This window comes from Myxocyprinus asiaticus, chromosome 5, assembly GCF_019703515.2.
Source record: "Myxocyprinus asiaticus isolate MX2 ecotype Aquarium Trade chromosome 5, UBuf_Myxa_2, whole genome shotgun sequence".
In the NCBI taxonomy this organism is placed as follows: Eukaryota; Metazoa; Chordata; class Actinopteri; order Cypriniformes; family Catostomidae; genus Myxocyprinus; species Myxocyprinus asiaticus.
In genome coordinates this window covers 39,801,384-39,822,600 of record NC_059348.1, presented here as the reverse complement: position 1 = coordinate 39,822,600, position 21,217 = coordinate 39,801,384, and the positions used below count along the sequence as shown (strand labels likewise).

Genomic DNA, 21,217 nt, shown 5'->3' with positions numbered 1-21,217 from the left:
TAGTTCAGGGTATATATATATATATATATATATGCCCTCAGTTTAAATTGGAATCCAGGCAACATTAGTCTCACACAACAATCTTTTGATTTTGTTTTTGCCACTGTTGTCTTTCTTTTGTTTAAATAAGCAAGGCTATCTCTTACTACTTTGTTTGTACCCTCATACTCTTTTGTTTCATTAAACTTTGCCTGCGAATCATCTGACTATGGAAGCTTCGTTACACTAACGCCCCAGTTCAGTGACGGGTTCACTCTACTGTAAAAAGGCACCGTGCTTTGGATGAGATGTTAAACTGAGGTCCTGACTCTCTGTGGTCATTAAAAATGCCAGGGCACTTATCATAGAGCGTAGAGGTGTAACCCCGGTGTCCTGGACAAATTCCTCCCATTGTCCCTTATCAATCATGGCCTCCTAATAATCCCCATCCATTAACTGGCTATATCACTCTACTCTCTCCTCTCCACCAACAGATGGCGTGTGGTGAGCATACTGGTGCACTGTGACTGCCATCGCATCATCCAGGTGGATGGTGCACACTAGTGGTGGTTGAGGAGAACCCCCTATTCACTATGTAAAGGGCTTTGAATGTATTATCAGAAAAGCGCTATATAAATGTAATGTTCATTCATTCATATATATGGAATGTCCCATTTATTAACACACATTGTCAGCTGAAAATGAAAGCATTAGCAGTCAGAAGGTGCACTTTGTCTGCAGACACATGATAGTCTCATTTAAGAAAGACACAACTATGGATCAACCAATCGCAGTGGTGTACCAGGGGCATTTAATATGATTAATGCTGGCCTGACTACAACAGAAAGTGTGACAGTTAAAATTAGAGACAATAAAGAAAAAAAAATATTTTTATTTTTTTACATTCTATCCCCAAAATCAGTCAGGCTGTTACATTCTGAACTCAAGTTATGCATGTCCATCTGTTTTATCAAACAATCATATTAGTCAGTTTGGTGTGTAAGTGGCTTATGAGATTAATATCTGGATTCATATGACTACATTGATAATCTACCAAAGCTGAAGCTTATTTTGGCAATTAAATTAATTTATCTGTATACTTTTGGACATCTGTTCTATTCACTTTGACTTCTCAAAGCAATTTATGAAAGTATATAAAATATAAGAAACGTCCTCTCACTTTCAACTGCTTTTATTTTCAGCAAACTTAATGTGTAAATATTTGTATGAACATAAAAAGATTCAACAACTATGACATTAACTGAACAAGTTTCACAAACATGTAACTAACAGAAATGGTATAATGTGTCCCTGAACAAAATCAAAAGTAACAGTCAGTATCTGGTGTGGCCACCAGCTGCATTAAGTACTGCAGTGCATCTCCTCCTCATGGACTGCACCAGATTTGCCATTTCTTGCTGTGAGATGTTTCCCCACTCTTCCACCAAGGCACTTGCAAATTCCCAGACATTCCTGGGGGGAATGGCCCTAGCCCTCACCCTTCAATCCAACAGGTCCCAGACGTGCTCAATGGATTGAGATCAGGGCTCTCGCTGGCCATGGCAGAACACTGACATTCCTGTCTTCATGCAGGAAATCATGCACAGAACGAGCAGTATGGCTGGTGGCATTGTCATGCTGGAGGGTCATGTCAGGATGAGCTCCAGAGTACAAGCCTCGGTGTAACGCTCATTCCTTCGACGATAAACGCGAGTACAACCATCACCCCTGGTGAGACAAAACCACGACTCGTCAGTGAAGAGCACTTTTTCCAGTTCTGTCTGGTCCAGCGAAGGTGGGTTTGTGCCCATAGGCAACGTTGTTGCCGGTGATGTCTGGTAAGGACCTTCCTTACAACAGGCCTACAAGCCCTCAGTCCAGCCTCTCTCAGCCTATTGCGGACAGTCTGAGCACTGATGGAGGGATTGTGCGTTCCTGATGTAACTCGGGCAGTTGTTGTTGCCATCCTGTACTTGTCCCGCAGGTGTGATATTCGGATGTACCGATCCTGTGCAGGTGTTGTTACACGTGGTCTGCCACTGCGAGGATGATCAGCAATAAAAATCTGTAAAGTTATTTGGATTTTTACAAAATTATCTTTAAAATACATTGTCCTGAAAAAGGGACGTTTCTTTCTTTTTTTTTTTTTGCTGAGTTTACAATAGTAAGCTTAATGCTACTCATAATTGAGATATCTCACATGAGAGAGGTGATACAGGCTAATGATTGTTTTACCAATCACTGATTTCTGATCAGTGGTTTGTTTGTTTGTTCATTCATCTCAGTTGTGGTATTAATAACAGTGCATTCAACTATAGCAGCTGGTTGTTATGAGTAAGAATTCTTTCAAATGGGTTTCCACTTTTATGTGGGCTAAGAGAGTGTAAACATAAGTTTAGAAAGAAACGTTTACAAATGAACATATGTGTACAAGGAGTGACATTATAACTATTATGCAACACCTAAAAAAAAAAAAAACATGTTAACGATTAACCTTTTTTTTTTTTTTTATAACTTTTATTCTGCCTCATCTTTACAACCAATCCAGTGTCTCACAACTGTTGTAAATTCAAAATGAGCACTGTATGGGAAGAACACCATGAGGAAACATTAAGAGAACAGTGCCATCCCCTGGCACATTTAAAAATGGCAGATAAACTAAAAAAATAAAATAATAAGAATTATTTTAAGATTTGCGCATTTCAGTTTCATAACAAAATTCCATCAAACTGCACTTAGTAATCTTAAAAAAATAAAACAAATATTTTAGGTTTTAATTATTTAATTTTGTTAAACATTGCACAATTTAATTTGATGGAATTTTGTTATGAAATTGAAATGTGTAATACTTAAAAATAAGCTAAAATATTTTTAAGTGTGCTTTAGAAATAAACAGTTAACAATAAACAGTCACAGACAGTTGTGCTTGAGTTCAAACCAAACCAGTTACATCGAAAGCCATGTTTTCATTTTTCAAGATTAAAGATATACGTTTTTTAATCTATATTATACAGGATGGTTTAATTTAAAATTAAATTTAGAAAAGCAACATAAGGGGCTGTTAACACTGAATGTTTTTGTGTGTTCGTCTGCGCTCTTTCTTCAGTTTTTCCTATATAACATAAACATAAACTTGCAAGACGGAAGTCTATGTCAGCTATGTCTCGCGCAAGAGCGCCGTGTTTTTTAGACGCCATATCATGTTAAAAAAACAAAACAACGTAAACATTTAAAATTGCGTCTGGAGATACACTAGCGTTCCGTAATATGCGTTGCGCTGCGTCTGGATTTTTTAGCGCAAGTACGCGTTCATTTTGAAAGGCTCCTTATACAGTTTATTGCCTTTTTAACGTATACAACTACATATTAATAATAAAACACAGGCTCTTTACAAGCACCTTAAATAATATGATAGGACTCTCAGGCAGTGGTGCAGTAGTGTCTGAAGAGGTGGGCATACTGTTTATTTATGTTTTATTTGTGTACTATAATGTGCTTTTCTGTGTATAGTGAAATTGTTTTCCTTTGAAATATAAATTGAAATGATTTGATATCACCATAAAAAGGCACACACAAAAAAGTCATTTGATATAATTACGGGACACAGTTGTCCAGCATCTGCGAAGACCATCAAAAACTAACAAGTTTAATTACATAGGTTATTTACGTTTAGCAGGGAAATAAAGTTACAGCGCAAATGATGGTTACTCCAGTGATGCTTGTGCATCAGCGTTAGACGCTGTAAATATCCCGCCCCTTACTGAAACAGAAAATATGATTGGTTAGCAAATATCCAATCGTCTGAAATGAACGTTCTGATTGGTGGATCAGCTTAGTCAAACTGTCACTCTTGCAGCGAGGTTAAGATTTTCAATATTTTCACTCGATATTATGGGCACTGGCCTGCAAAAGCCGTCGCAATCCGAGTTACCCCAGGAAGAGTTCCTCTTCTCGTAACGGTAAGGGACCGTGGAGAAAGTGCAAGTTTTATTTATTTATTTATTATTTTTTGTAATAGCTTGGTGTGTGAACTGCATGTCCAATATAAACCTTCTTTTTGTAATAACTTTTTTTTTTTGTTGAAGGACATAGAGGAACGAAACCAGCCTCATTCAGTAGAGGCGAACGGTGTGCAACTTTCACAACCTTTCATTTTACCCCTAGTGTTTGAATAGGGAACTGCATGTTCAAAATGAACCTTCTGTTTGTAATAGCTTTTTTGTTGAAGGAGATAGAGACACAAAACCAGCGTCATTCAATAGAGGAGGACAGTGCGCAACTTTCACCTTTCATTTTACCCCTAGTGTTTGAATAGGAAACTGCATGTCCAAAATGAACATTCTTTTTGTAATCGTTTTTTTGTTGAAGGAGATAGAGGCACGAAACCAGCGTTATAGAATAGAGGAGGACAGTGCGCAACTTTCACAACCTTTCATTTTGCCCCTAGTGTTTGAATAGGGAACTCCATGTCCAAAAATGCACTTTCTCCATGGTCCCTTACTGCTCCAACAAGAAGAACTCTTCCCGGGGTTACTCAGATTGCGACGGCTTTTACAGGCCAATGTTCATAATATTGAGTGAAAATAATGAAAACAAGCTTGTGGAATGTTATTAGCTTTCCACGTTTTACAGTAATACTATTTTGGAAAGTATGTGCTAAGCCATTTAAGAGTTATCGCCGTTTATCGCTGAATGTGTTTGGAATATTGAAAACAAAACTAACTTAACCTCGCTCTGTCTTGCCAGTGCCATCGGTTGCGCTCCCACCTCCCGCTGCTCCTTGCGCATTTAGAGAGAATCACTGTTCACTTTTTAAAAGAATAATAATAATTAAAGCTGCAAGCAGCGGTGAACGGGCCCTCGCACCATGGTGCACATTGGGGCTACTGTGCCAGGGGAATGTCACCAATTCTTTTTTTTTTTTTTTGCATTTTTTAGCACTTAAATGTTTTTAAGAGTGTATCACAGTGTAAAACATGTAATTTCCTGTTGCCAGTAGGTGGCGCTATGACTATAACTGAATATTGGCATATAGAAGTATTCAGGCCGGGACTCTTATAAAACATGTAAAGTTTAGAGCAGATTGGACATTTTATGTTTGAGTTACAACAACTTCCTGTTTCATGGCGAAACATTGAACTTTGTTAGGCCGCCATGGACAAGCTGTTCAAAGAAAACTTAAAAGCTTCACAATTTAGCATCGCCAAGGCCTTTAGATTAGACTGACCGAATATGATGCTGATCTGATTTAATCTGTAGGAGGAGTTTGTTAAAGTACGAGGCCTGGAAATGGCAAAAACTGAGCAAAAATTGAAGAGAAAAATCACAATGGCTGACTTCCTGTTGGGTTAAGGATATGATTCTAAGCTACTTTTTTGTATGTGTTGACATGTTACATATGCCTACCGATTTTCTTATGTGTAGGTGAAACGTGGCGTGAGGGCTGCTTCGTTGAAATTCTGTAGGTGGAGCTATCGAGCCATTTTGCCACAATTAATTCTAAAATCAGTATCAGATGTAAATTTTCCCACTTTTGAGATGTGTGCAAAGTTTCGTGAATTTTCGAGCATGTTTAGGCCTAAAAAATGTGACTCGTTTCACACCGAACTTTGTCAGGCCGCCACAGACACGCCCTTCAACGAAAACTCAAAAGCTTCGCAATTTAACATCACTAAGCCTTTAGATTAAGACTGACTAAATATAATGTTGATCTGATTAAATCTCTGGGAGGAGTTTGTTAAAGTGCAAGACCTGATATTGGCTGTTGCCAGTAGGTGGCGCTATGACTATAACTGAATATTGGCACATAGATGTATTCAGGCCGGGACTATTATCAAACATGTGAAGTTTGGGGCAGATTGGACATTGTACAGGTGCATCTCAATAAATTAGAATGTCGTGGAAAAGTTCATTTATTTCAGTAATTCAACTCAAATTGTGAAACTTGTGTATGAAATAAATTCAGTGCACACAGATTGAAGTAGTTTAAGTCTTTGGTTCTTTTAATTGTGATGATTTTGGCTCACATTTAACAAAAACCCACCAATTCACTATCTCAAAAAATTAGAATATGGTGACATGCCAATCAGCTAATCAACTCATACACCTGCAAAGGTTTCCTGAGCCTTCAAAATGGTCTCTCAGTTTGGTTCACTAGGCTACACAATCATGGGGAAGACTGCTGATCTGACAGTTGTCCAGAAGACGATCATTGACACGCTTCACAAGGAGGGTAAGCCACAAACATTCATTGCCAAAGAAGCTGGCTGTTCACAGAGTGCTGTATCCAAGCATGTTAACAGAAAGTTGAGTGGAAGGAAAAAGTGTGGAAGAAAAAGATGCACAACCAACCGAGAGAACCGCAGCCTTATGAGGATTGTCAAGCAAAATCGATTCAAGAATTTGGGTGAACTTCACAAGGAATGGACTGAGGCTGGGGTCAAGGCATCAAGAGCCACCACACACAGACATGTCAAGGAATTTGGCTACAGTTGTCGTATTCCTCTTGTTAAGCCACTCCTGAACCACAGACAACGTCAGAGGTGTCTTACCTGGGCTAAGGACAAGAAGAACTGGACTGTTGCCCAGTGGTCCAAAGTCCTCTTTTCAGATGAGAGCAAGTTTTGTATTTCATTTGGAAACCAAGGTCCTAGAGTCTGGAGGAAGGGTGGAGAAGTTCATAGCCCAAGTTGCTTGAAGTCCAGTGTTAAGTTTCCACAGTCTGTGATGATTTGGGGTGCAGCGTCATCTGCTGGTGTTGGTCCATTGTGTTTTTTGAAAACCAAAGTCACTGCACCCGTTTACCAAGAAATTTTGGAGCACTTCATGCTTCCTTCTGCTGACCAGCTTTTTAAAGATGCTGATTTCATTTTCCAGCAGGATTTGGCACCTACCCACACTGCCAAAAGCACCAAAAGTTGGTTAAATGACCATGGTGTTGGTGTGCTTGACTGGCCAGCAAACTCACCAGACCTGAACCCCATAGAGAATCTATGGGGTATTGTCAAGAGGAAAATGAGAAACAAGAGACCAAAAAATGCAGATGAGCTGAAGGCCACTGTCAAAGAAACCTGGGCTTCCATACCACCTCGGCAGTGCCACAAACTGATCACCTCCATGCCACGCCAAATTGAGGCAGTAATTAAAGCAAAAGGAGCCCCTACCAAGTATTGAGTACATATACAGTAAATGAACATACTTTCCAGAAGGCCAACAATTCACTAAAAATGTTTTATTTATTGGTCTTATGATGTATTCTAATTTTTTGAGATAGTGAATTGGTGGGTTTTTGTTAAATGTGAGCCAAAATCATCACAATTAAAAGAACCAAAGTCTTAAACTACTTCAGTCTGTGTGCATTGAATTTATTTAATACACGAGTTTCACAATTTGAGTTGAATTACTGAAATAAATGAACTTTTCCACGACATTCTAATTTATTGAGATGCACCTGTATGTGTAGCGGAACACCAGACGCACCAGAGGACCAACCCCAAATAAGGACAAATACCAGTAGTGCCTTTTCTTGGGTGTTTACTGCAAGCATAAAATGGGACAGCTTTACAACAAATGTCTTTGTTCTTGTTTCACAATCTCTCTTCAGAATGTTTCACGCAGACTCATATTACAAGATTTGTTTTCTTCACAATATCTTAAATTGTTCCACTTAGTAAAATGCATAACCCCAAAGGTATATTTTTATATAGAATTAACAAGATTTATGAATACTGAAAATTAATAAAACAATAATAAAACAAAATGAACACAATAACTCATACCTGCAAGCATAAAATGGGACAGCTTTACAACAAATGTCTTTGTTCTTGTTTCACAATCTGTAAATACATCATTTAGTTAGTACATTGTCCCATCTTCTAATATGCAGGCAACTTACAATACTAAAGTCACAATTCACAGTTTCAATTTCTTTACTTTAACCACATAGTCATGAACTACATTACCCAAAATGCACTGTGGATTACTGGAGCGCATTTCACTCTTTGAGCGATTAATTAACCACTAATTTTACCACAACGAAATGAAATAAAACTCAACATTAACAAGCCTCTTCATTCTTATGAAAATGAACATAGGACATAAATTGATACGTCAGAAGTACCGTTCATAGAAATACCATCGCACGTTTAAAGCGATACAATTTATGTCGTGTTAAACATGTACAACCTTTAATTTTACACACAACCGGGTCAACAACAGTATTACCAAAGTATTTTGTTCTGATTTCATTGTAACTTCTATTTAATATACTCTATGAACATGTTCGAATTTTCCATTGACAGAGATGCATACCTCTCTTCAGAATGTTTCACGCAGACTGAAGAGTGCAGCACCAGGGGAACATACCATTGATCAAGGTGGGGGTATTCCACATCGGCAACACAAAAGAACATAAACATTTCTCTAAACAAATACATGCAGTACAAGGAAGTAGTGCGATATAATATGTGATAAACACCGAGATTAAATGCTGTGTAAAACAGTCGCAATTTCCATTCTGCATAAGTTTTATATATACTCCTAACTCCTCCCCTATAATGAAATGATGGACCATCCCTTAGTCTTCCTGCACCTGGCTAAGAAACAAAGTTTTTCTTAAACAAAGTGACAAAATAAAGTTTGATGAATTATAACACTTTTTACATCATTACATATGTATGAGTTATAACAACATCCTGTTTCATGGCAAAACATCGAACTTTGTCAGACCGTCACGGCCATGCCGTGCAGTGAAAACTCAAAAGCTTCGCAATTTAGCATCGCCAAGGCCTTTAGATTAGAATAACCATATATTAAGTAGATCTGATGAAATCTCTAGGAGGAGTTCGTTAAAGTACGAGGCCTGGAAATGGCAAAAACTGAGCAAAAATTGAAGAGAAAAATCAAAATGGCTGACTTCCTGTTGAGTTTAGGGCATGGGTCCAAGAGACATTTTTGTAGGTATTGGCATGTTACACGTGTATCGATTTTCGTACGTGTAGGTGAAACGTAGCGTAAAGCGCACATAGTTCAAAGATTGTAGGTGGCGCTATCGAGCCATTTTGCCACACCTAATTCTGAAACCCATATCAGATGTAAACTTTCGCCACTTCTGATTGCGTGTTGGGAAAAAATAATAAACGCCTAGAAGAACAATAGGGTCCTCACACCATCGGTGCTCGGGCCCTAATAAAAAATACAATTCACTCAGTAGTGCTGCGGCATCGTGTTATTAGATTGAAAAAGTTCTGGGTCAAACGCCTTGTTGTACTGGCGGCCGTACTTATCATCATTTATTTCAGGTGGGCATACGCAAAATCCTAAGAAAGTTAGGTGGGCATACAGCGTATGCCCTAGACTACACTACTGCTCTCAAGCAAAGGCACAACTCAATTCAGCGTTCAGCAGAATCATAATCACCTGTGAGGGAGGGAACCATACATTTTTATTCGATTCTATTGGCCGTCATAGATTGTCTACGCAGCGCAGTCCCCGCCTGCACGAGCCAGTCCTGCGCTGCTGACAGGGGAGAAAGCTCGGAACGGTTTGCTGAACTTTTGCTTAAGTTTGCTTGGCTTACAAAACCGTTTACACATACCAGTTTTAGATTATTTAGCGGTTCGTTCTGCTCTACGGCATTACATTCGAGAAAGGACAAAATGTTAACAACTCTCACAGAACGTTACGACGCGTTTTTTAAGCAGAAGAACGTGGTAACGGATTTTCTAACAGTGTTGGAGGAAAAAACTGGAGTCCAGAAACGGTATATTGCAACAGGTACGTCATTGGTTATAATGTTGGCGATGAGTTTAAATTATTTAGTGGCAACCGATTATGTAATTCAAGCGCTGTGCCGTATCAGCTGTCTGTCAGCCTCGTGCCCCACTGCCAGCTTCAATGGGCTGGTTTAGAGTCTGTGGCCATTGATTTTCTTTATGAAAAGTATCATGATTTCATTGTTTAACACGTGTCTGTCACCAGTTATTGTGACATCTGTGTTGTAAAGGTTCTGGTGAATGTTGCAAATAAGTGCAAAGGGCTCTGGGAGCCATACTGATAAGATGAACAGTAACATCTGGGTCTAATTTGTGTGTGTGTGTGTGTGTGTGTGACAAGAACAGATGCTGCTCAAACCGTTTTGCCCGAGGGCTCCCATTTCCCTCGTTATTTTGTTGCATTAACGTTTGTTCATCTTGCCCTCTGTTTTAAAATACCCTCAAAACCACATTGTGGTATGATGAATGGGCCATCAAGTGCCATTACCTGATAGTCCATGCTGCTTGCTTACAATAGCTGCATGACTTGTTACCTGAAATGTCTGTGTGACGTGTCTAGCTTGTAAGATTTTTCTGGGTCCAGTTTCTCATACTAACAGCTGGTCCCAATGGTTATATTTAAATGTGTAGTGTGCCCTCAAATGTCTGTGCAGAATTGCAGTGGCTAGTTTACATAGCTTGATTCATTGAGCTCTCACAAATAGTGTTTGCACAGATGTTAATATAAGAGGTCCTGAGTGTTTTCTCTCAGGCAATACTATGCCAAGATCAATACACGTTAAGCTCAATCGACAGCATTTGTGGCAATGTTGATTACCACAAAAATGTATTTTGACTGGTCCCTCCTAAACTAGATTTTAGCTTTTTTTTTTTTTTACAGTGAGGCATTTACAATGGAAGTGAATGGGGGCCAATCCGTAAACATTAAAATACTCAGTTTCAAAAGTATAGCAACAGGATGTAAACTATATGCCTGTTAGTATGATTTTAGTGTGATAAAATCGCTTTTACGTTTTCTGTGTAAAACTATCCAGTTTTACAACTTCGTTGCCATTATGACAACGCTACAAACCTTAAAACGATGATTTAAAGAACTTTACAGCTCAAATAATGAAAAAGTTTTAAATGAAGAATTATGGCATGTTCACATCATGTCGGAATTACCGTAATTACGAGGTCCCAAGTTGTAATTACCAGTTCTACGAAGATGTGAGCTCGGTTGTGACATAATGTAAAAATAACTAATATGGCAGCGGCCTCAAAAGTTGAAGGTAGTGAACACATATTTCGGTTTGATATGCCATTGTATTCTGCCATTGATGTATGGATCTTTTTTGTTGTTGTTTTTAAACATTTTGCAAGAACATATGGAGGTGACGTAATGTAGTGATAAAACATCGTCTTCCATGGTAAGTGCCTCACTGTAACATTGATTTTGCGGAGGGATGAGATGAAACACATTTTTGTGGTAATCAACATTATGCCACAAATGCTGTCGAATTGAGTTTAACTTGTACTGAACCTGGAATATTCATTTTATTAAAGTGCACAGACTAAACGTGTTTAGAAAACTATTCACCATTTTTTTTTTTAATTCTTTAAGTACATTAATGTTAAGTATAATAATACTAATGAAAAATATTGTTGTAAATTGACTCTCGCTGCATAATTGATAAACAAGAGCCTTTTGTGATTGAAAAAGATATTCTATTTACACCTTAACTGAAATGCTAATTCTCATGTTAGCAATAAAGCAGATTTCCTTATGCAAACAACTTGCAAGCTTTGTCAGCCTAACGTGAGAGAATAAGTTAAAAGGGCTGTTCACCCAAAAATAAAAATTCTCTCATTTACACACTCTCATGCCATCCCAAATGTGTATGCATTTATTTGTGTTCTGCAGAGGAAAGAAATTCAAGTAAATGGGGGCCAGACCTTTTGAAGGTCCACAAAGCACATAAAGGCAACATAAATGTAATCCATATGACTCCAGTAGTTTAATCAATGTCTTCCGAAGCGATTTAATCGGTTTTTGGGTGAGAACAGACCAAAATGGAACTCCTTTTTCACTATAACTCTTGACAGCAGTCTCCTTGGCACCATTCACTTGCATTGTGAGGACCAACAGAGCTGAAATATACTTCTGAAAGTTTTAATGTGTGTTCTGCAGAGGAAAGAAAGTAATACACATCTGGGATGGCATAAGGGTGAGCAAATAAGATAATTTTCATTTTTTGGTGAACTATTCCTTGAACTTTTTAATGTAACCTTTTTTTGGGGGGGGGGGGGCATTTCTTAGCTGTACTTTGGGGACAAAACTATCCCAACAAGTTGGGTAGGTCAGACTAAGGCCATGTCCACTCTAATCCATTTCAATGGAAAACCTCTGTTTTCAGTTTCCTTATGTCATCGATTTTCAAAGAATGCAGTTATGTAGAGTGTTTTTGGAAGTTTCAGTGGAGGAAAACGCAGTTCTAGTGTGGATAAGAGTCGTAAACATGGCAATATTTAGATGCCTTTTCAGATGAAAACGTGGAAGTGTGGACGTGGCCAAAAGCTCCTCTTGGGATAACCAGGGACTCCCTTTATTGGAAATATATTTTTTGTGTGTGTGTGTGTGTGTTTAGGGATTGGGTTGGGGTCTGGGATAGTTTGTAATAGATGTAGACCGATATATTGGTTTTACCGATTAACCGGTGCCAGTAGTTGCTTTTTGGAACTAGACTTATCAGTTATCGGCAAAAATCTACGCGGATAGTTGCCAATAGTTTTAATCTAGTGAATGTTGGCTATAAAAAAGCTTAATTTGGTAAATACTTAAATATAGAGGATTGTAATGGAACAAAGTATCCGTCATTTCAATATAAGTGTATTCTAAGCTTGTTTATAGTTAAGTCCCGCATTATGCACCAAATCTAAATCTAAATGTTTTTTTTTTTTTTTTTTATAAATTCTATAAATCAATTTAAAAAAATGTATCAGCTGATTAATCTGTTATCGGCCTTTTCCACCACCTTAGTTATCGGTGTCGGCAAAATACACTATCGGTCGACCTCTATTTTGTAATTATAATTAGCGTCATTTAAAACAGAGTCTATGGTATGTCCTTTTATTTAGCTAAATGCTAGGTAAACATGCATGTGTTTATCACGTGGGGTTAAACCTTGCAGTATCCCATACACAAAGCGATATATAGAGAGAGAGTCAGATTCGTTAAGACATTGTTAATATTTGATTGGATCAGAAGCAGTATCTACTGAAAGTATCAGAAGTTATTCGAAGTTACACACACACACACAATTAACATTCTTCAAATCCTGGTACAACAAAAGAGATATTTGATCAATAATGTGGATTTTTGCTGGCTTGTTGTACATGGTAAACGTACAGTATATGTATATGATACATATGTCCTAGTTAAGGGGGGAGGGAGGTTAAGAATGTTATATGAAGCTATATACACCTCAGTATAGTAACCGTACATCTTAACAGTTCACTCTATTTTGATATGTTCTTTGTGTTTTGAACTGGATTTTTTTTTTTTCTATCCTGTTTAGTGTCAACATTACATCTTACTGCACACAATGTCATCAATGATCCTAAATGCCCTTCTCCATTTCAATATTTTCATTGATCACGTGTCCCTGTTTGTTCTGCAGGTGCAGTGTCTTTAGTGGCATTGTATCTCCTATTTGGATATGGCGCCTCTCTCCTCTGCAACCTGATTGGTTTCATATACCCAGCATACGCCTCGTAAGTATGCATGAAATATAATTTTTAAAAGTGTCTAGTATGCATTTTGGCAAAGAGCACCCTGGAGAATCACACATTTATATATTTGCAAAGCATATAGGAAGCACAATAATGAAAACAACCAGCACTGTCTCAACAGAATATTGATTTCTGGCCTGTTTGTCACATGCCATTCTCTTCCTGCTACAGCATCAAAGCCGTAGAGAGTAGCAATAAAGAAGATGACACCAAATGGCTAACCTACTGGGTGGTTTATGGACTCTTCAGTGTGGCTGAATTTTTCTCTGATATCTTCCTCTTTTGGTTTCCCTTTTACTATGCAGGAAAGGTAAGTTGTTCCTTTCAAATATATTTTATTTATGCTTTGAACGTATGTGTATAAACAATCTGTTACAGAAACTGTCCCACTTTGTTGTATGTATTGGCTTGCTGTCTGAAGAATGTATGTATTGGTATGTAGGTCATTGCAGAGTGGTTTTGCATAGAGTAAATTTAGAATGCCTGACTAACTGCCAACCCCACCAGCCTCGTTTTAATTTTGATCCTTGTTCTAAAATTGACTGAGCCAATTTTAAATAAACAAGCAGTTAATAAAGTTGAGGTCTTGAAAAATAGATTCATCAATGTATTTTTATAGTTTTACTCCTTAACTGTGAAAAATGCAATTTCCAGCCCAGTCGTATTTTTTTTTTTCTTATTACATACATGTCGGGCAGTTCTGAAATTAAATGTTTGCTGTGTGGAACCAAAAGCGTGTTAAATTTTATACCAGACAGATGAGGTTTTTAAAGGTATACTCAGTAATTCTTTCATCATTAAAAAAGTTTAGCTCCTAAAGAAATTAATAGTAATTTTTAAATGTGTATAATGTCATGAGCACTCACATGAGATGAAGACTCAAGTCATATCAGTAACCTTATAAACGCTGTTTTCTTCTACATGGAGAGGGTCCCCTCATGGAGGCTGCCATGTTAGGATCATATGACCAGCCGAATACTGCCTGTTTAATCTCGGTAACAGCCCTGTTATTGGAGACTCACTCATGGATTAAATTAATAATTGATTACAGTGAATGGTGTATTTCTACAATGGCAGCAGTAACCGAAAACTATTTTGTTTGAATGATGCTGCATCCATGTCACTTGGTGTCAGTGTAAGTCCAAGATGACACATTTAAAAATTACTGAGATTAATGCTCTAAGTGTTAAGCCAACAAAGCCTACCACCCTACCCTAAACCTTAAACCTATCCGATAGTGTCAGAAAAAGCAAATCTGAGATAGAAAAACACAAATCGCTGAAGCAACCACGTCCTTTTTTTTTGTGGTGCTTCTATGACGCTTTCGGCTCAAGTGTCGAGTTTCAGCTCTTGTTCTTTAGGACTCATACCCATCGTCATTTGCATAGCAAGTGCAATGCTCTTTCAGTTGAGCTACCATGCAATTTAATTGCACTCAAACTTGTTAGTGTTGTTGGTTATGTAATGCTAACATTAAAATGTATCAGTTAACATGTCATAAGATAGCCTTGTGAGTAACAGTGCGAAAAGTGTTTATGAATAATATGCCGTTTTATTCATGATTTGTCGTAAAATCGTTCAGAAAAAATGTAGGTATAGTAATGTGATTCTGTGACACCAGGTTGGTATTTTCTTTTTAAACATGTTTCTGGAACACTACCCCTGTATTGAATTGGATCTCCAAACAGGTAGTCCCACCCAAACTCACTCTTGTTTTAGCCAGTGTTGCAATGTCAGGGTGGTTGGGATGCTCAAACAAACAGAGCCATGTTTTGATGGCACTGCAGAGCCACATTTTTACACTAATCAGATGTAATTATAAATGTAACTATAATGTCTTATGGTTGTATTTGCCGATTAGAGAACATATTTTAACATCAAAAACATTACACACTTCCCCTTTTAATTAAAAATAATTAATGAAATTAACAATGGCATAAGTTCCATGAATTTTCAATATAACTAATATAACATTAATCTTGTCTCTGACTCACTCACATCTGTTTGCTGTTAGCCAGCTATAGTTTGTCAGTGCAGTCAGTAAGGTAGCAGATTGAAAGGTAAACATCAGAGCATTTTTTTGCAACTCAGCAGACAACGGTGTGGTGGTAGATTGTGTCTGAGTGTTGATTTCATGCTATGTTGTTACCTAGTTGTGAGACACAATGCGGGAAAGTAAAATAAACAGCGTCTGTCTTTTACTCTCCGTGACAACGAGCTTATAGCTAACTAGCTAATCACGTAGCTACTTTCATTGTTGTCAGCTGAGTGGAAGCTAATGAGTAAACATGTATTCAAACATGTTTTGTTCAGGATTCACAGTTTGGTACCCCCTTCAACCGAACAATTCCAGTCATTGCAGTTATAAAATGTAATATTTAAAAGTCTGGTTTTCCACCGTTGAAAGTTTCCCCTGAACTTGTATAGCAAAATATGGTGCAACACAGCTGCTGCTGTTTATCTTGACATGGCAGTATTAATATAGTCAGCATTTGACTGATACTAAAGAGTACTGATGTTTATTTAGCTATTTATTGTATTTTTATTTATTTTCTCAGTGTTCATTTCTAGAATTTGTTGACAATGTATAATAATAATAATAATGTCAAATATTCTTTGATAAAATATTTAAGAAAGCAGCCTTCTGAGTACCTTTGCATAGTCATATCGGTGAAAAATCCACATAGAAAAGGTCTGTTTTCATTCCAGCTCAAATTAAATATATCGGCCACCATATCGGTAATCGGTGAATTTTCCCTCTCTAAAATCGGTATTGGTCTCAAAAATCCCATATCGATCGGGCTCTAGTTTGTTGCAAGGCCAAGGGACTGTTTGAGCACTAAACTGTCAGTAATGGGTTATGTTGATGTAAGACACATGGAATGTTCCAGGTGTCATTTAAAAGCTGAATTTGAATACCATGTTCTGATAAATTGGGAATGCAGTGGCCGTCTGCTTAATTTGGATCTATGAAGCCTCCACGTGGATTCTTATTTTGCTATAATTCCTTTTGTGCCACGAACAGAGACTTGATTAGCAGCTATCAGCAGGCTCAGATGGAATTTGGAGACTTTTTTTTTTTTGCCATTTCCTGTGTAGATTTTTTTTTTTTTTCTGCAGAATTCTGCTGAATCTATTTAAATTTTACATTTGTGTGTAACTTTTGGTATTAAAATACTATAAATATAATACTATAATACAAAATTTAAAATACTTTCTCTTATCCCAGCTTAATATGCAGCGACAATTATAAGGATGTCATTCGTAGGTAAATTTTCTTGAAAATTGTAAACTGAGTCTCTGTGGCGCTATTGAGATTCCTCTTTGAGTGGCCCATCATGCCTGACAGAACAAGACTGACTGACTCAACCAGTAACATGATCTGTTTGCTCTATCAGCAGAAGATTGGAGTGGGGGCATATTCGGAAAGCTGTTTGAAAACGTAATTTTTTTTTTATTTTTGGTATTCTGTTTGGTGGCACAAAAAATATTTCATCCTATTTTTAAGATTTATGCTTTTCAATTTCAGAACAAAATTCCATCAAATTGAACTGTGTAATGTTTAACAAAACTAAATGTTTAAATATAGGTTTTGATGCATTTTATGAAATTAAAATGTGTAAATGTAATGTTTTTCAGTAACTTTGAATTTTCAAACTTTCTCTTCATTCCAGTGTTTGTTTCTTCTGTGGTGCATGGCCCCGTTCTCATGGAATGGCTCTCAGATCATATACACTCGTCTGGTGCGACCTTTCTTTCTTAAACATGAAGCAGTGTTCGACAATGTTGTCAGTGACTTGAGTGGCAAGGCCAAAAATGCAGCAGAATCCATGGCAAAGGAAGGTAAACCATGCCTGTCTTCTGACTGCTAAAATAATATATCATCATCACATCACCTTCATCTGTCTGTTTCTAAGTTAGTGGTTCTAGCTCATGCAATACTTCAGCGTTTCATTCCATTTTGCATTGTTGAAAGCTAATCAATATTTGGGCATTGTTAGTGATTAACTTGGTCAAACAATCACTAAGTCTTTGTTTTCCTTTGGCACCTTTTTTCCCTACAGGCCTTACATTGCTGAACAGTGAAAAGGATAAATAATTGATGCAATGGATGTGAATAATCATTTTACCAAGAGCCCTCTGTTTACATTTATTTTTTTTGCCTCAGTCAACATTTTGTGAAAAATTAATTAAACCCACTGAAATGAAGAATCTGTGCTGCAACTGAGCCAGACAGCACAATCACCACAAAAATGGTTCTTTTACAGTTTTTGAATTTCTCAAAATGGTCCTCGGATGTTGAATTGATATATAATTTACATATCACTTTGACCAATGAAATGTTTATTCACTTTTTTTTTTCTTCACATTTTGGTAAAGTAAATTGTTAACTTTTTATATTTCTTGCCAAATATTATTTCAAACTTGTTTTTTTTTTTTTTTTCCCTGTTGTGTCTCAGGAACTGTTAACACTTATTTGAACATGTTTTATTTGTTCATTTATGTATTAGTTTTATTCATGTCCAATGTCAATGCAATGTTCATTAAATGGTCAAAAGTATGTGGATATCCCCTTCTAAATAATGGGGTTCATTACTACAGTAATTACTGTGAGGACATATCTTACGCCATTAAAAGACATTCTATAGAATTGTGCTTGCAACTGTGCTTTCTGCTTTATGACTTTTATACTGTTTTATTTGTAATTTACGATTTTCATTGGAATGACTGGAATAGCTAAACCAGTTAATCCACATACTTTTGGTCATATAGTGATTTGTGAATTTGCTAACAGCTCTGGTTTCACTCTGGAGGTCTGGATGAGAAGGAAACTTAACAGCAGTGGAAGACCTTGGGATTTTCTACTTGATTTATTCATAACATTTGTGGGTTAAGGGGTCTGAAAATGAGACCCCAAAAAATGATGGAAATAAATTATACCTGCTGTTTATAACTGTAAAATTGTTAATGTATAGTGTTTTTATGGAGAGTTGCAGTAAGAAATTGACTCATTTAGTGTTATTTAGAAAATGTTCTTTTAGCCTGTAGAGTTTGAAGTTTTATTACCTATTTGACTATACACTTCATGCACAGTCCTCTTGTGTGCAGAGGTACTGTTTATCTTAACATGGTACTTAGTTTTGCATAAAGTTTTATATCAACAGTTTTAGCCTTACTATGAATAACTCTATAGTAACAGTATAATATTAAATAGAGTTTGGGTTTCAAAGCACTGCATTGGTATAACAACGCTGTAATATGTCCCTTTGGCTGCAAAACTGTTATGCAACAGTGTTGTTCCTTAGTGTGCAGAGAAAAATTAAGCCAGCACCCTTTCAGAAGCTACAGTACATTGACATTTCAGTGAAAGAAAACAGGCCATTGTGTAGTCTTACTTTATATTGGAGGCAATAATCGAAAAGATAATATCTGTGTACTTTTGGCCTCTATAAACTTAACCTATCTCACCTGACAAAAGCATTGTCAAAACCTGTTAATAACTCTGGTCAAAAAGAGTTTACTGTGTGTAGGTTGTGAACCATTAATTTTCTATAATTCTGAAACAGTTTGAGACACATGGAGAATCTCATTAAATGTAACTAAAATACATTACGTATATAAACATTGAGAGAAATAGAGCATAGATAGAAAAGTCAAATAGACACCAGAGTGTTGGATGCAAATACAATAATAATGTCTGTGGTTACTCATGTAACCTTGGATCCCTGAGATGAAGGGAACGGGACATTGCAATGAACGCTATGGGGAAATTCCTTTTCCATGAACTAATTGAAGCCCTTGTATCATAACGCCAATCTTACGATTGGCAATGATGTTTGAGCCCCGCCCCTTTAGGAGCAAATTTGCCCTATATAAGCAGGTGCTCAAACATTATTTCTTCAGAATTTTCTGACTGAGGGACAAGAATGCGTTGCTCATTCCTCAAAACTCTGAAATAGTAGTGCGACCAAGTTTTGCAATGTCTCGTTCCCTTCATCTCAGGGAACCGAGGTTACGTAGATGTTCCTCAGATGTTCCCTATCAATTCATTTCACTTGACATTGCAATGAACGCTATGGGGAACGGAGTCCCATCACACCACACTACATAGCGTCATACCCTAAGATGTACCAGAGTAGAAACACAAGAATATGCATATGAGGTCACAGGCCCTTCGGAACAGAGGACTTGTGAAGCGATGGACGCCCCGTCTAGGTTATAAAACCTCGTGAATGTGTTCTGCGAAAGCCATCCTGCTGCAAAGCAAATATCCTGTAGGGATATACCGTTTGTCTATGATGAGGAAGCCATGCCTCTAGATGAATGCACCTTTACGCCAATAGGGCATCTAACGCCCTGTGACTCATAAGCGAGGGCGATTGCATCAACGATCCAGTGAGAGAGCCTTTGTTTGGAGACGGACATGCCTTTTATGCATCCTCCATAACAAGCGAAGAGCTGATCTGACAGTCTAAACTGGCGAGTGCACTCCACATACGTGTGCAATGCCCGCATTGGGCATAATAAATGCACTAACTGATCCTCATCCGAATTAGACGGTGGAGAAGAGAAAGCTTGTAGGTGTACCGGAACCGGAATGTATAACTGCACACTACCGTTTTTTTTTAACACACTGAGAAATGTTCGGTAACGTGCGCCACGTGACCGCATAATGCGCAGGTGGGCGCCGAGTTTCGTGCGTGTATTGAGGCGAGCTGCCGTTTATAAGATGGGAGCATTTTGTATGGAGTGTGGGTTGATTTTTCTCTGAGATTCCCGGAAGCGCGCCACGCCATCGCAGATAACAGGCACAGACAGCTGCCGCTTATCAGACGGCAGCTTCTCACTCAGAGCGCTTCACGCATCCGTGCACAGCGCTAATAGTATAAAGGCTCGAGTGAGCTAACAATATACACCAATCATCCGCGGTTATCATGGCGAGTGAGTTTGGTTGGAGAGGAAGAAATCTTTTCAGACTTCAGCGCGCGTCGAGCAGCCGCTACGAGGTACACACATTATTCAAGCAATGAAATATATATATATAAATATATAACTGCGTTGCAATAAAAACTGACTCGTTCCTGGTGAGAATAGTGGGGAAGGGCGAGTCGAAACATAATAGAAAAAGACAGGAACTCTAGATTCCTATAAACTTTATACTTCCCGCTGGGGACTGACAGCGCTATTTGCGTCACAGTATAAAAATGCTAAAATATGCCCGAGGACGGCAGCGCCTCCGATCTGAGCATGCACAGAATAGGGTGCGCGCCAGGTCTCAGTAAGCTCCGTGTGAACCTCAGGAAAGAAAGACACTGCTTTCCGAACCACAGTATTTTGACGGTAGACGGTGTGCAGGAATCATTAATTCAGACGAGAATTTTCCGGCTCGACAGGAGGCGACCATTCAAGGCCGAGCTCCTTGACCTCCCGCACAATGACGCGGAGTAACACGTATCAATGGCCAGTGCGTGCTCCTCACCCTTGCTGGGGGGTGGGGCATCAACATCCTCAATGGACCATTCTCCGATGCTCCGATCATTATCCTGTCAGACCCGCCAAATACAACACTGTGCTCATTCATAGAGGGCCAGAGGTTGTCACGTGCGTACTGCACTGGCGCAGATGCTGCGTAGGACGATTGAGGGGCTCGTGGGGATTGTATCAGCACGAGATCCTCCTTGGGTTCTTCCATC

At 38.1% G+C, this 21,217-nt stretch overlaps 1 protein-coding gene across 1 annotated transcript; it reads left to right on the top strand.

The window, feature by feature from the left end:
• The first annotated feature begins 9,476 nt into the window (after positions 1–9,476).
• On the top strand, positions 9,477–18,882 carry LOC127441504 (receptor expression-enhancing protein 6-like). The gene is made up of 5 exons (XM_051699018.1): positions 9,477–9,753; positions 13,412–13,505; positions 13,695–13,833; positions 17,198–17,366; positions 17,588–18,882. Exons 1-5 carry the CDS (start codon positions 9,636–9,638, stop codon positions 17,620–17,622), a joined length of 555 nt encoding a protein of 184 aa, XP_051554978.1. The 5' UTR covers positions 9,477–9,635; the 3' UTR covers positions 17,623–18,882.
• Positions 18,883–21,217: the final 2,335 nt, after the last annotated feature.